Consider the following 11,628-nt stretch of genomic DNA (forward strand, 5'->3'; position numbering starts at 1 on the left):
TAGCTAGATCGTATATGGTCGTAAGGAAAAAAACAACGCCGCCCAGAAGAAACGCCTTAGAACGATCATGTATGGTACGCCCGGTTATCCATCTAAACTTTTCTTTTTGACGCCAGAAGGTATGCATGTACATTGGTGAAAGATCCGTAGATGCGACTGAATTTACGCATGTGTGTCTGTGTTATCAGCCAAGGCAGCAACATTCCGCTTCAATCTCTGGCACTTGAGTTTTAGAACCTTGATGCTTTCCAAGAACATATGGTCGCTGTTGAACTGCCCGGTACTTTCAATATTGAAGATAAAATGATCCCGTACCCGGCCAAGTTTGACTTTATCCTTAAACTCATCGTGGCGCAAGCATTCTCTGCTAACTGTGTCTTTGAAAGGATCAACGACAACAGCCTTTTTCTCTCCTTCCTTTCCTTCGTAACCGCTACCCACTTGTGCGGCTTCTGCAGCAGTCACGTTCTCAACTGCAACAACACCCCTTGGGAAACAGCTTGCAAACTTGATTGCGTCATTTCCGAGGATAGGGCGGAGTATCTTTATGTCAGGTAGAAGTCGATATGAGGCAGTAGCAACCGGTGAGAATTTTGCGTGATCTGCTCCTATTCCCTTGATGCAATGCATTTCGATATCAATTTTTTGTCCGGGTCTTAGTTTAGCCAGGAGAATGTCTGGGTTGCATGATTGGATAGCACCGTCCCCATGGAAGTATTTCTCCTGTCGTCCTTGGGGCTCGAAGACGAGGTCTTTAGCATATATATGCGCATTGTTATAAAGTATAGTCGGGTCCTCCTCGCCTGGGGGTGCACTACGATTCTTTGTGCATTCTTTTACCAGCCGCAAGACGATGGTGTTTGAGTCTTCGTGAGTGCTGCCACTGTCTGGATCACCTTCCTTTGGTGCTTTAAACCAGCGAAGCCAATTTAAGCCTTCAAGAGAACCTTTAAGTGGGATTAATCCAAGACGATGGGCGAGAACTTCGTCCTGTATGACTGATGTGTTATTCTGGATATAGACATATTCGATGGCGAGCGCAGGGATCTCGGCAAGGAGAATGCGGCGAAATGCGTTCGCGATAGCAGCATCAACCCCGATCAGTGAGAATGAAGCTTCCAGAGGGTCGTTTTTGTGAAAATCTATTTTCAAACCCTTTAAATCCAAGGTGTTGTTAGAATGACGCTACTTTGGATAGAAGATCCGCAGCAACTTACCTCCCTGAACCTGTCAATGGACCACGCATGGTTCTCACCTGGCCAATGACTTGGAAAATCAGTCGCTGAAGGGTTTGTGACCGTCTCCGGGTTGATGCCAATTATCTACGAGATATCAGTCAACTTCTCGTCCCCCTCTGTATTTGGCACGTCCATAGACATACCTTCCGCCGCTGCACTTCCTCTGGGACCGCAATTCTGGGCGCCATCTCAGACTAATAGATAGGGTATATGCCGTCTGCCTGTAGGGCAATTCGAGAGGTGTTCTCCTGTTTAACTGCGGAGTATCAATCAATCAAAAACCGAAAGAATATTTTCTTGATTAACTAAGTAGCCAAAAGCTCTAAAAAAGAAATTTTGCACTGTTTGGTGAGAAGGGAGCTCCCAGCCAATCAGAAACCCCACATTTCGATTTCATGTCTCACGTGACGGCTTCAACCGCATCTTTCACAACTTTTGGCCAGAAACGAACGAAGCAAAGCGGACGAAGACTTGATCAATTGAACAAGCAAAACACCATCTTTGCTCACAGCAGGATCTGTCCAGGTCGTATTGGGGGCTGCTATTTGAGCCTCCCCGTCCGTTGGCCATGGCTTCCTCCATCACATTTCTCGCACGCCATGTGCCAAAGCGGCTCTGTCTGAGTCCCTCGTCTCGGTCGATTTCCGCCAAAACATCCAGGACGACTACCTTCTCGCGGTCGATATCTGCCTCTGCGCCGTGCCGCTACGCTGAAGCATACCAGGCTACCAGACTGATCCCCACAGACCCAGCATTCAAGCCGGATACTTCCAAGACCGATGCTTCTCCAGCTGCACTCGAGTCCGAGACCACATATGGCCGAAAGATCCGCCATTACACCGTCAATTTTGGTCCCCAGCATCCCGCTGCCCACGGCGTGCTTCGATTGATCCTGGAGCTCAACGGAGAGGAGATTGTTCGCGCTGATCCCCACGTCGGTCTTTTGCACCGAGGTACGGAGAAGTTGATTGAATACAAGACCTACATGCAAGCTCTGCCGTATTTCGACCGATTAGACTATGTCTCTATGATGACGAACGAACAATGTTTTTCGTTGGCGGTAGAAAAACTACTGAACATTGAGATCCCCGAGAGAGCCAAGTGGATTCGAACTTTGTTTGGTGAAATTACTAGAATTCTTAACCATCTCATGTCTGTCCTTTCTCACGCTATGGACGTCGGTGCTTTGACTCCATTCTTGTGGGGTTTCGAGGAGCGAGAGAAGCTGATGGTACGCCCATAGCCATTGAATACTTTGATAATACCAACAGTACTGACGTGTAGAAATAGGAATTCTATGAGCGAGTGTCTGGCGCACGTCTCCACGCAGCTTATGTTCGCCCAGGAGGTGTTCACCAGGATATCCCCGTTGGCCTCTTGGATGACATCTACCAGTGGGCCACTCAGTTCTCTGATCGCATTGATGAGACCGAGGAACTTCTCACCGATAACAGAATCTGGAAGGCGAGAACTGTCGGCGTTGGTGTAGTAACTGCGGCTGAAGCTCTTAACTATGGCTTCTCCGGTGTTATGTTGCGAGGCTCAGGAGTTCCATGGGACATTCGCAAGTCTCAACCCTACGACGCCTATGGACAGGTTGAATTTGACGTTCCTGTCGGTGTCAACGGTGACTGCTATGACAGATACCTCTGCCGAATGGAGGAGTTCCGTCAATCCCTTCGCATCATCCACCAATGCCTAAATAAAATCCCCGCTGGACCCGTGCGTGTTGAGGACTATAAGATCAGCCCTCCCCCGCGTATAGCCATGAAGGAGAACATGGAAGCTTTGATCCATCACTTCTTGCTCTTCACCAAGGGATACACCGTGCCACCAGGAGAAACCTATTCTGCCATCGAGGCTCCAAAGGGTGAAATGGCCGTTTTCCTCGTCAGTGATGGTAGTGAAAGACCCTACAGGTGCAAGATCCGTGCCCCGGGTTTCGCGCATCTTGGGTGCTTTGACCAGCTTTCCCGAGGCCATCTTCTAGCTGATGCTGTTGCTATCATCGGTAAGCATACTGCTTCTAAAACGTGATATTCAAATATAAACTAACGTTTACTTCTTTGCAGGTACCATGGATCTCGTGTTCGGTGAGGTCGATAGGTGACATTGTATCATGAGCATATAATATACTTCTTCCCGTTCATTCCCGTTTTCTTTCGTTCTGTCTCCTTTCCGTCTTTTCCCCTTTGACAGTGTTTTTCTATTGCTCGAAGTAAGCTTTGTCGTTTTATCTTAGAAGTGTAACGTAAAAGAATGGGTGAGGTCGTCCCTTGTTTTCGTTCTTCTTCTCACCTCAACCTTTTGACGGATAGATCTAAGCTTGGAGCCCAGCCCTAGTTTTATTTATCTGCTACTGTATATGCATCATCTGTCTCATTATGACTTTACCTCCTCTTTCCTTCCGTTGCGCATCATTTTCACCGTAAATATCTCTTGCATAGTGCTATTTAACTTGCAGGCAGGCAACTGATATCATTGGTACTTGATATAAGCTTGCATTTGTTACTGCAACAAACGATGCATCCAAAATAAGAATAACAAAAAAGTAATGATAGGAGTCCTAGAGTATCCAATGTAACGATCGTGTTCGGTCCGGAACACCGTGCCTGAGAGAAAATAACACCAATAGTCCATACATACCAAAAACAAACGGTCAGAACGCCATCTAATGATAATGGCGACGTTTGGAAAGTTGGGCAAGGAAATAATTCACCTTATCGAAGTGAAAGAAACAGCAATATCAATAGCCGAACAATTGGAGTCACTTTTTAAGGACGCCTTGTCTCCGTACTTCTGTTTGGGCTCTTTGTTCCGTTCAGACAGTGTGGTCATCATAAATAAACCTGATATCTCGTGGGCGGCGAGTATCTCGTCTGACAAAGTCTTCATCACCTGGTGGTCTTTCATTCTTGGTGTTTCCCGTAAGCATGCTCTGGATGCTCATGCAAACGCTCTCAACGGACTGGATGGGCGACCATCCCGCAGAACCGAGCAGATCCAGGCATATGATTCCGTTGCTATATATGTGGGGATGCATAGGTATTGGGCGCGGTGTCTCTGATGTCGGCGGTAAGGAGATGAACTGAACCTCTGGAGCTTCTAGCATTCCAAAGAAGAGCATCGTCAGTCGATATGCTTACAACGGTCCATAGACAATCTGCATACCTATGGGGTAGTTTTTGCTGAATGTAAATTTCAAGCGGTACGTCTCGTCCTTATAGATTGGATTATCGTCCAGCACGCGAATGTCCATCTCCCACTGCTCTAGGTTGTCCGCCTTTGCGACTGCGATCCCGGGGGGTAGGGAGCCCTGCATCTGTGAAGAGCATATCCAGGTTAGCTATCGAAGACTGGCTGTAGCTGGTAATGTGGGACAGGTCCTAGAAGGAGGGAGGTGGGCGCAATCGTAGCAGTCGTACCTTGACAAGCTCCTGTATAGCCACGTTAGCTCTGAGGCGCTATAACTGACGATGGATGATACATCTCGACTCTCCGAAGGAATATAGAAATACCTTGCTCAGCCTCTTGCTGGCAAACATCCTGCACTGGATAATAAGTTGTGTTATCGACCTGAGCTGCGGTTGCGGGGTAGAGCTAACAGGCAACTCTGCAAGTCGCAGTAGTATATACCTGTAAGAAGAAAAAAAAGGAGAAGTTGTAGTAGAAGAAGCAGCAGACAGAAAATGGAGCAAGATTTATAGCGTAGGGTATCTCATGCCACGGCGGTTGGTCAGTAGTTGGCGGGCAGCAAGAAGATATCCAGTTCTAGGCTCCTTAGTTAAGTAACTAACTTCACTACCTAATTAGCTAAGAGGCTCCGGAGGCGAAGGAACGCTGAGTGAAGGCCCCTGAGAGCAACAGTGACGGGTTGAAGAGCTAGCTAGGCAGTTAATATATCTATCTCACTGGGCTAGGAGACAGGCGTGTCTTTTGTTTATATCATTTACTGTCTGGCCCCGAGCAAACGGCCTTCTTCGACTTCACTTAGCTACCTACAAGCTCCCGTCGCTCTTGGTCCTCGGGACGGTGTAAACGCTTTTCCGTATTTAACTATTTTTAGGTACGGTAACTTCATAGTAGTTTATATTTAGGTCAGCTCAGGCGTTATTCTTCAATTATTTGGAGGCCCAAGTCATGTTCATGTTGGCTGAGAAGTTACTATTACGTCAAGTATTAATCACGATAGGAAAGTATCAGCAATTAAAACGCTCCTTGCAGGGCAACGGTAGCTACCTCTTGCAGTCGGAGTAACTGTGCTCGATAAGATATGTTTGCTAGCTGCTAAATATGAGAGTGAGCTCAAGCTACTGTCTTTTCGGCAGCCGTAGGTGTGGCTGGGTTTGAAAGGCCAAGACGTTCAGGCTTCTGCAGCACAACTGAGGGTTGGTTAGGGTTGAGATCACACTGCAATAGTTCGTCGGTTTGATCCATGCATGGTTCCATACTCCATAGTCGATGCGCTAGAAACTACCTTCGGGAGCTTAACCACTGGTTGGCCTCATTCCACACTTTGGCATCAACTCCCGACTCCTTGTTAGCCACCTGGACCGCCTTGTACACCTGTGATAATTTGATTAGTCCATAGAGTCATCACTAATTGGGAACTGGTAGCTTACCGCATCCCATAGATGGAAGGACACCTCTAGATTCTCAGAGAAGCTGTGGCTGTGCTGGAACCATTCTTTGCCCTTGGCCTTGACTTCTTCTCTGATGGCATCGGTGGTGGGCTCTGGCTCCTGCGGTAAGTCGTCTAGATAGGTTCGGACAGCAATTGCAAGACCACAATCATTGTCATCGATAAAGGGGAGACTGGATACAAGTTAGATAGAATAAATCATTGCTAGCGGAATCTTCGACGTACCTTAGACTTAAATCAGTCCAGTCATCACGTTCCCTATTGGCATCCCCACTGAGCAGCAACGATGCGAGAACAACTTCCATCAAGTCACGAAGAGCCGTGCGAACGGTGCTGACAAGAGAACGGAATGATAGAAGCTGCCTGCTGAGTGGTCCAGAATACCCAATGGGCTTGTGCTGGATTTTACCGAAACATGCAACTCGCGAGATCAAGAGGTTATTCCTCTGTTCTTCATCTGCTGGGAATGTTAGACCCTATATATGGAATCTTGGGGTGGGCCGTAAACTCACCAGATCCTCTCATTGGGCCGCCTGAAGTGTTGGGGAACCAGTCCTTTGCGCTCAGGATACCCAGACGAATAAGCTCTACAGCCAGGAATGTTGGTTCCTCTAAGTTATCTGAAGGCTGGAGGGAAGAGAGTGCGGATTCAAGAGCTTTTCCCCAAGTGGTGAGTTGGTGTTTGGAGTCGACATAGCCTCGTAGTTGGAGGAACCTCCAAGTAACATTGGAGACTATCTCTTGTTTGGTCGTCAGGGGCTAGAATAGTTAGCTAATGAAAACTACATCATATGTATATTTGATATACTTACTGCAGCATCCTTGGGAGAGAAGGACTTTGGCACGAAACCTTGGTCTTTCAGTGCCGACAGGCAAGAAGTGAGAAGTGGGGCGTTTTCCTATTACTTGTTAGCACCCTTTGAACCGTACATGTATAGAATTCAAATATAGAATTACCTGACGTTTCAGTACATTCTCTGGCATCTGCTTGCCTCCCAGACGCCAGCTGGATATTGTGTCTTTGACCGAGGGAAGGTCCTTGAGGTGGATTGATTTATCTGTTTTGTCATCGTACCAGGCTCGGACGTTAATGACCTTTGTCTGATAAAAGCGGTGGAGCGAATTGGACAAAAGGCACAGCGCTTGTGTCCTGATTGGAGGGAGGTTCTCAGTGAGAAGGCGGCGATAGACAGGGGTATCTTCAGTGCCAAGAGGAAGGGTAAGTAGAAGTTCGCCGGATGTGAGCCAATTAGGGATCCGTGAGCCTAGTATGCCCTTTGATATGTAAAAGTAAAGCTCCTCAGGGAGGCGTTGTCCAATAAGCTCGTGTAGGTCAGAAGACGCATTCTCTGGATCAAGTGGGCCGACTTTTCCATCTGTATCCATAATGACATGATGCTTAACAGTCATGAAAGCACGCTTGAAGCGATCCATGTAGTCAAGGTCATGGACTCTCTGGTCCTCTTCAAACTGAGCGCACAGAGCAAGCGCGTTTCTACCAGCAGAATTGAACATCCCGACGGCATCTCTGATATTGACCCGCTTTCCACCACCATATCCTGGTGTTTCAAAGGGTGGGAATGTGGGAAGGAAACGGGATCCGAGGAGGAGACACAAGTCAGCAAATTGCTGGTTTGAAAGACGGCCAAGCTCTTCCTGGCAGAGTGATTTGGTCACCCAATTAAAGTGGCGCTGGTCAGTGTCCATCTTGGTAATAATTTTTTCAGTATCAAAAAGGAAGAGCTCTGCCGGGCCGAACACGGCATCAATAAATCTGTGAGGCTCCTTTTCAAGGTAGGCCAGCTACAGAGGGTGTTAGCCTGAGAAGTAGAAGTATGCAGTCCTGGCGCTTTGCACGTACCTGAGCCGAGGCCGCATAAGGTGCGACTATAAAGTTAATTCCTTCTTCTTCAAGAATTCGCTGTAGGAATTTATAAAGGCTCTCAGGATGTGTGCTCCCTGTTCCGATTGTACGTTTAGCAGCCATCCTTTAATTGCTTAACCCTGAAAGGTGCGGGGGATGAGAAGGGGCGGCGGGGGCTATTAATTACCAGCACCGCTAAAAGCATCAACAACCTGATCGGCCTGTTGTTGATCATAATATTCCCAAGCCTGGTTCAACGCCTTGGTGTTCTCTGCTTGCGCCGAAAAATCTGGGTGTGGTTTGCCTGCATCAAGGCCATCAAAGACAAAAACGGGAGTGACGGTCGCTGCTTTCAACGCCTGGAGTTCGCGGGTGATGTTGGCTTGGAGGGCAAAGGGGAAGCCTCCAAGGGCGATAAGGAGAGGCTCTTTCGTCACATAGTGATTTAAATGGAGGTCGAGGTAGTGTGTGGCATGAATGCCTATCGCTGAGCCCTTGAGTACAGCTAGATCGAATGTTTGGGTGCGGGTGTTGACCCATTCATCAAGTGGACGAGCTGTAGATGTCATGTTAGCTTAACCGTCTTTTGCCTGTCCGGTAAATGAGGAATAAACGAAAGAGAAACTATGCCAGCTACTTACTCGACATTGCTGCAGGCATGGTTGTATCTGGGGTAAATTATATATTCTCGGACAGCTCTAGCTGTCTTTTTGCTGAAGCTTGACACACGCGATAAGGAGTCCTGGGGATTTGCCTTGCGGACGATAGCAAGGGGGAGGAAAACACAACGGAGGCGAGTGACAAAGGGCCTTTATGATAAACAGGAGAGGACGTAAGAAAGAAGAAGACGACGGTTTGTTTAAAACTGCATCAACTTTTCAATCAAAAGCTCGAAATGGCGGTTTCCAGCGACGTCAAGATGACTAATCCAGGGTGATAACCAGGTCACGGGCAATTGTGTTTATATAAGTGGTTATCTTATCTCGATAAGGAAGTTCGCGACTTCAGCTTCATCCTACATAGCAAAACACCCTGCAAAGAGACGCTGAATTTGCTATCTATCTTGAGATATACAGTCAGATAAGCTATATATTGGCTATATAGTGTGAATACATCTACCATGGCCTCCGCAGGAGAGATTCAGCTCCCTGTTATCGATATCTCTAGTACAACCGCCGAGGTTGGCAAGCAAGTCATCGATGCAGCTAAGCAGTATGGCTTCCTCTATGTCGATACAGCCAGCAGCTGTTTCTCCAAAGACGAGATAGATTCTACCTTTAAAATGGTATCCTACCACTTTCCTCACTCCAAGAATATCAAGCATTCTGTACACTATAGATCTATATAGTAAACATTCAAACTAACTCATCACACAGGCACAAGAATTCTTTGCTTCCCCCATCGAAGAGAAAAAGGAAGTATCAATCAAGTCAAATGTATGTCTAGACTGTCCCCGCATAGACACTAAGGCCCGGAACAAGCTGATGTGGCTAGAACATGGGTTGGACAGACATGCATGCGGAGACCCTGGACCCGGAACACCAGAAGGTACGGGGTATGTCTTATAACACAGCTTAAACAAAACTAACGACGATAAAACCCCAGAGAGGAGACTTTAAGGAGTATACACCCTCTTTAACATATATAATACCCAACAGTGTAACAAACGGTATCTGACGTGAGCAGAGCAATCAACTTCGGTGAATCAAAAATAACAAAGCAAACCAACCACTCCTAAATCGCTGCTCCCTCACGAACAGGATCTAAACCACTTCACATCCCTATGCCAAAAGACATGTGGTCGCATCCTCACCCTCCTCGCTCTAGGCCTAGACGTACCTCTCCCTCTCCCCTATCATAACCAACGTACCAAACCACTACCAAGCTAACACCAGCTAGATACCGCATAACTGGTTCTCGTCCCGCCACGACCCATCCCAAGGTCCATCGGGCAGCACCTTGCGATTCCTACACTACCCTTCCCTCCAGAGCCCAAGCACACAATCGTTCAAGCACGGCGTGGACGTACGTGCCGGCGCACATTCAGACTACGGCAGCATAACGCTCCTTTTCCAACGGGATGGGCAGCCTGGGTTAGAGATTCTCACGCCAGCTGGTACGTGGGCTGCTGTGCCTGTTCGGCCTGCGGGGGTATCTGGTTCGCCAACGCTTGCGCCGCCTATACTGGTTAATATAGGTGATTTGCTTAGCTATTGGACATGTGGACTGTTGAAGTCTACAGTGCATAGGGTTGTTTTTCCGAAGGGCGAGGAAGAAGGGAAAGGAAATGAAGGGGAGGGGAGGGATAGGTATAGTATCGTGTATTTCTGCCATCCGTGTCATGAGACGGAGCTGGTTGCTGTGCCTAGTAAGGTTGTTGAAGGGTTGGGGAAGGATGTGGGAGGAGGGAAGGTAGTTACTGCTCGGGAGCATTTGGCGAGTAGGCTTGCTGCTACTTATGGTAGCTCGGTGGGAGAATACAGCCGTGAATAGGTAGGCAGGCAGGCGGGCAGGTAGGTAAGGAGGGAGAGCAACTGGCTTAATTGGATCCATTGATTGTGGTATGTGCTTTCGAGAGTTTGATGTATATGTATGTACGGTATCAATTCTCCAGCATCAACACAGCACTACACTACACTATTACATACATACAATCCCGATAGACGACATACACAAGGAGATATAAGCTATAGATATAATGATAAGAGATATATGCAGATGAACAAAAACCAAGAAAGGAAAAAGAAGAGAAAGATATATCCTATTGACCACCCCCCTTCCCATCCGCACCTAGCCTAACCAAAGCCAATTAGGTCACATGCGTGAAAATGCAGCAAATGCAACAACCGGAGGAATGATATAATACGGAGACGAGAACAGAATTGGAACAGGTAACAGATGCCATGAACAATGAGATAACGATATAAGTAGGAAAGCAAGCTAAGGAAGGACGGTCAGGTAGATGAATGACGTTTAAGGCAGATACAATGGACTTGCTAGGAAACGGAGCGAGAACAAACGCTATCAAATGGATTGACGTCGAGTTGGTGATGATGGCAAGCAAGTTGAGCAAGTGAGTACGTGTGCCGGCAGCAGTGTACGAACTGCGTGTAACGAGAAAGGTAGAAGAGGTAGTAGGTAGATAGATGGTTCGGTGGGTATAGATGGATAATGTCATGACACGCCCGTGAACGACCATGGAGCGAGGCAGGATAACGGCAACGATGTATAAAGAACAGCGCTAAGTAGTTTAAATAGCATGAAGATCTGGCTGTGCCATCCAATCCGAGGACATGCGGACGCGGATTATGCATATGCGTCGCGAGCAAAGTGAGAATATACAGATAAGCAGGGCGAGGGAAGACTTTTTGGGTAAAGTCAAGTAGAGTTGAGAGATGACGGGGAACGGATGAAGACAGGCTTGCTAATGTCCAAGATGGATTATGAGAGAGAAACAGAGAAGCAGAAGCAAAAAGGGGAATCGTGCAAATGCCAGAAGAGATGAGAAAAGCAAGGAAAACAACAAACAATAACGTAGGAGAGGCAGATTAGGTTGTCACTGGGTGATGATGATAGCCGTGGTGATGTTAGTAGTGATGTTAGTAGTAGTGGTTGGTGGTGGTAATAATGGTGCCAGGCATTGACATCTCGTAACAAAAGAAACTCGTCGGATGTATAGATGGGATATATTAATGAATGAGGCGGTGAAAAAGAGAGGAAATCACGGGGAACTAATGTTCCGGCGAGGAATGGCACCAGTGTCGATGGTATACCCACGCGTTCTTCTGGCACTCCTTGCTGCAATACTTTGTCCTCCTACATCGTCGGCACTTTGCAAACTGTCGCTGGAACTCCTCCCACTTGCCGCACTTGTAATACGTGGG

At 47.4% G+C, this 11,628-nt stretch overlaps 5 protein-coding genes across 5 annotated transcripts; 2 read left to right on the forward strand and 3 right to left on the reverse strand.

Annotated features, from left to right (window-relative positions):
• Positions 1-162: 162 nt before the first annotated feature.
• MGYG_06162 (DNA-directed RNA polymerase I and III subunit RPAC1) lies at positions 163-1,426 on the reverse strand (the record flags this gene model as incomplete). Its single annotated transcript, XM_003171572.1, has 3 exons — positions 163-1,155; positions 1,218-1,322; positions 1,382-1,426. 3 exons carry the CDS (start codon positions 1,424-1,426, stop codon positions 163-165), a joined length of 1,143 nt encoding a protein of 380 aa, XP_003171620.1.
• Positions 1,427-1,806: 380 nt separating this feature from the next.
• Positions 1,807-3,348, forward strand: MGYG_06163 (NADH-ubiquinone oxidoreductase subunit; the record flags this gene model as incomplete). Its single annotated transcript, XM_003171573.1, has 3 exons — positions 1,807-2,469; positions 2,529-3,249; positions 3,311-3,348. 3 exons carry the CDS (start codon positions 1,807-1,809, stop codon positions 3,346-3,348), a joined length of 1,422 nt encoding a protein of 473 aa, XP_003171621.1.
• A 711-nt stretch (positions 3,349-4,059) lies between these two features.
• MGYG_06164 (ubiquitin-conjugating enzyme E2) lies at positions 4,060-4,783 on the reverse strand (the record flags this gene model as incomplete). Its single annotated transcript, XM_003171574.1, has 4 exons — positions 4,060-4,343; positions 4,410-4,560; positions 4,664-4,692; positions 4,714-4,783. The coding sequence occupies 4 exons, from the start codon at positions 4,781-4,783 to the stop codon at positions 4,060-4,062; spliced, it is 534 nt and encodes a 177-aa protein (XP_003171622.1).
• Positions 4,784-5,711: 928 nt separating this feature from the next.
• MGYG_06165 (XPG I-region protein) lies at positions 5,712-8,404 on the reverse strand (the record flags this gene model as incomplete). Its single annotated transcript, XM_003171575.1, has 9 exons — positions 5,712-5,804; positions 5,861-6,053; positions 6,106-6,337; positions 6,393-6,639; positions 6,693-6,779; positions 6,838-7,683; positions 7,742-7,839; positions 7,932-8,300; positions 8,386-8,404. The coding sequence occupies 9 exons, from the start codon at positions 8,402-8,404 to the stop codon at positions 5,712-5,714; spliced, it is 2,184 nt and encodes a 727-aa protein (XP_003171623.1).
• Positions 8,405-8,864: 460 nt separating this feature from the next.
• On the forward strand, positions 8,865-10,237 carry MGYG_06166 (hypothetical protein; the record flags this gene model as incomplete). Its single annotated transcript, XM_003171576.1, has 5 exons — positions 8,865-9,029; positions 9,121-9,180; positions 9,239-9,292; positions 9,538-9,579; positions 9,644-10,237. The coding sequence occupies 5 exons, from the start codon at positions 8,865-8,867 to the stop codon at positions 10,235-10,237; spliced, it is 915 nt and encodes a 304-aa protein (XP_003171624.1).
• Positions 10,238-11,628: the final 1,391 nt, after the last annotated feature.

Source organism: Nannizzia gypsea, genomic scaffold (genome assembly GCF_000150975.2).
Source record: "Nannizzia gypsea CBS 118893 supercont1.5 genomic scaffold, whole genome shotgun sequence".
Taxonomy (NCBI): Eukaryota; Fungi; Ascomycota; class Eurotiomycetes; order Onygenales; family Arthrodermataceae; genus Nannizzia; species Nannizzia gypsea.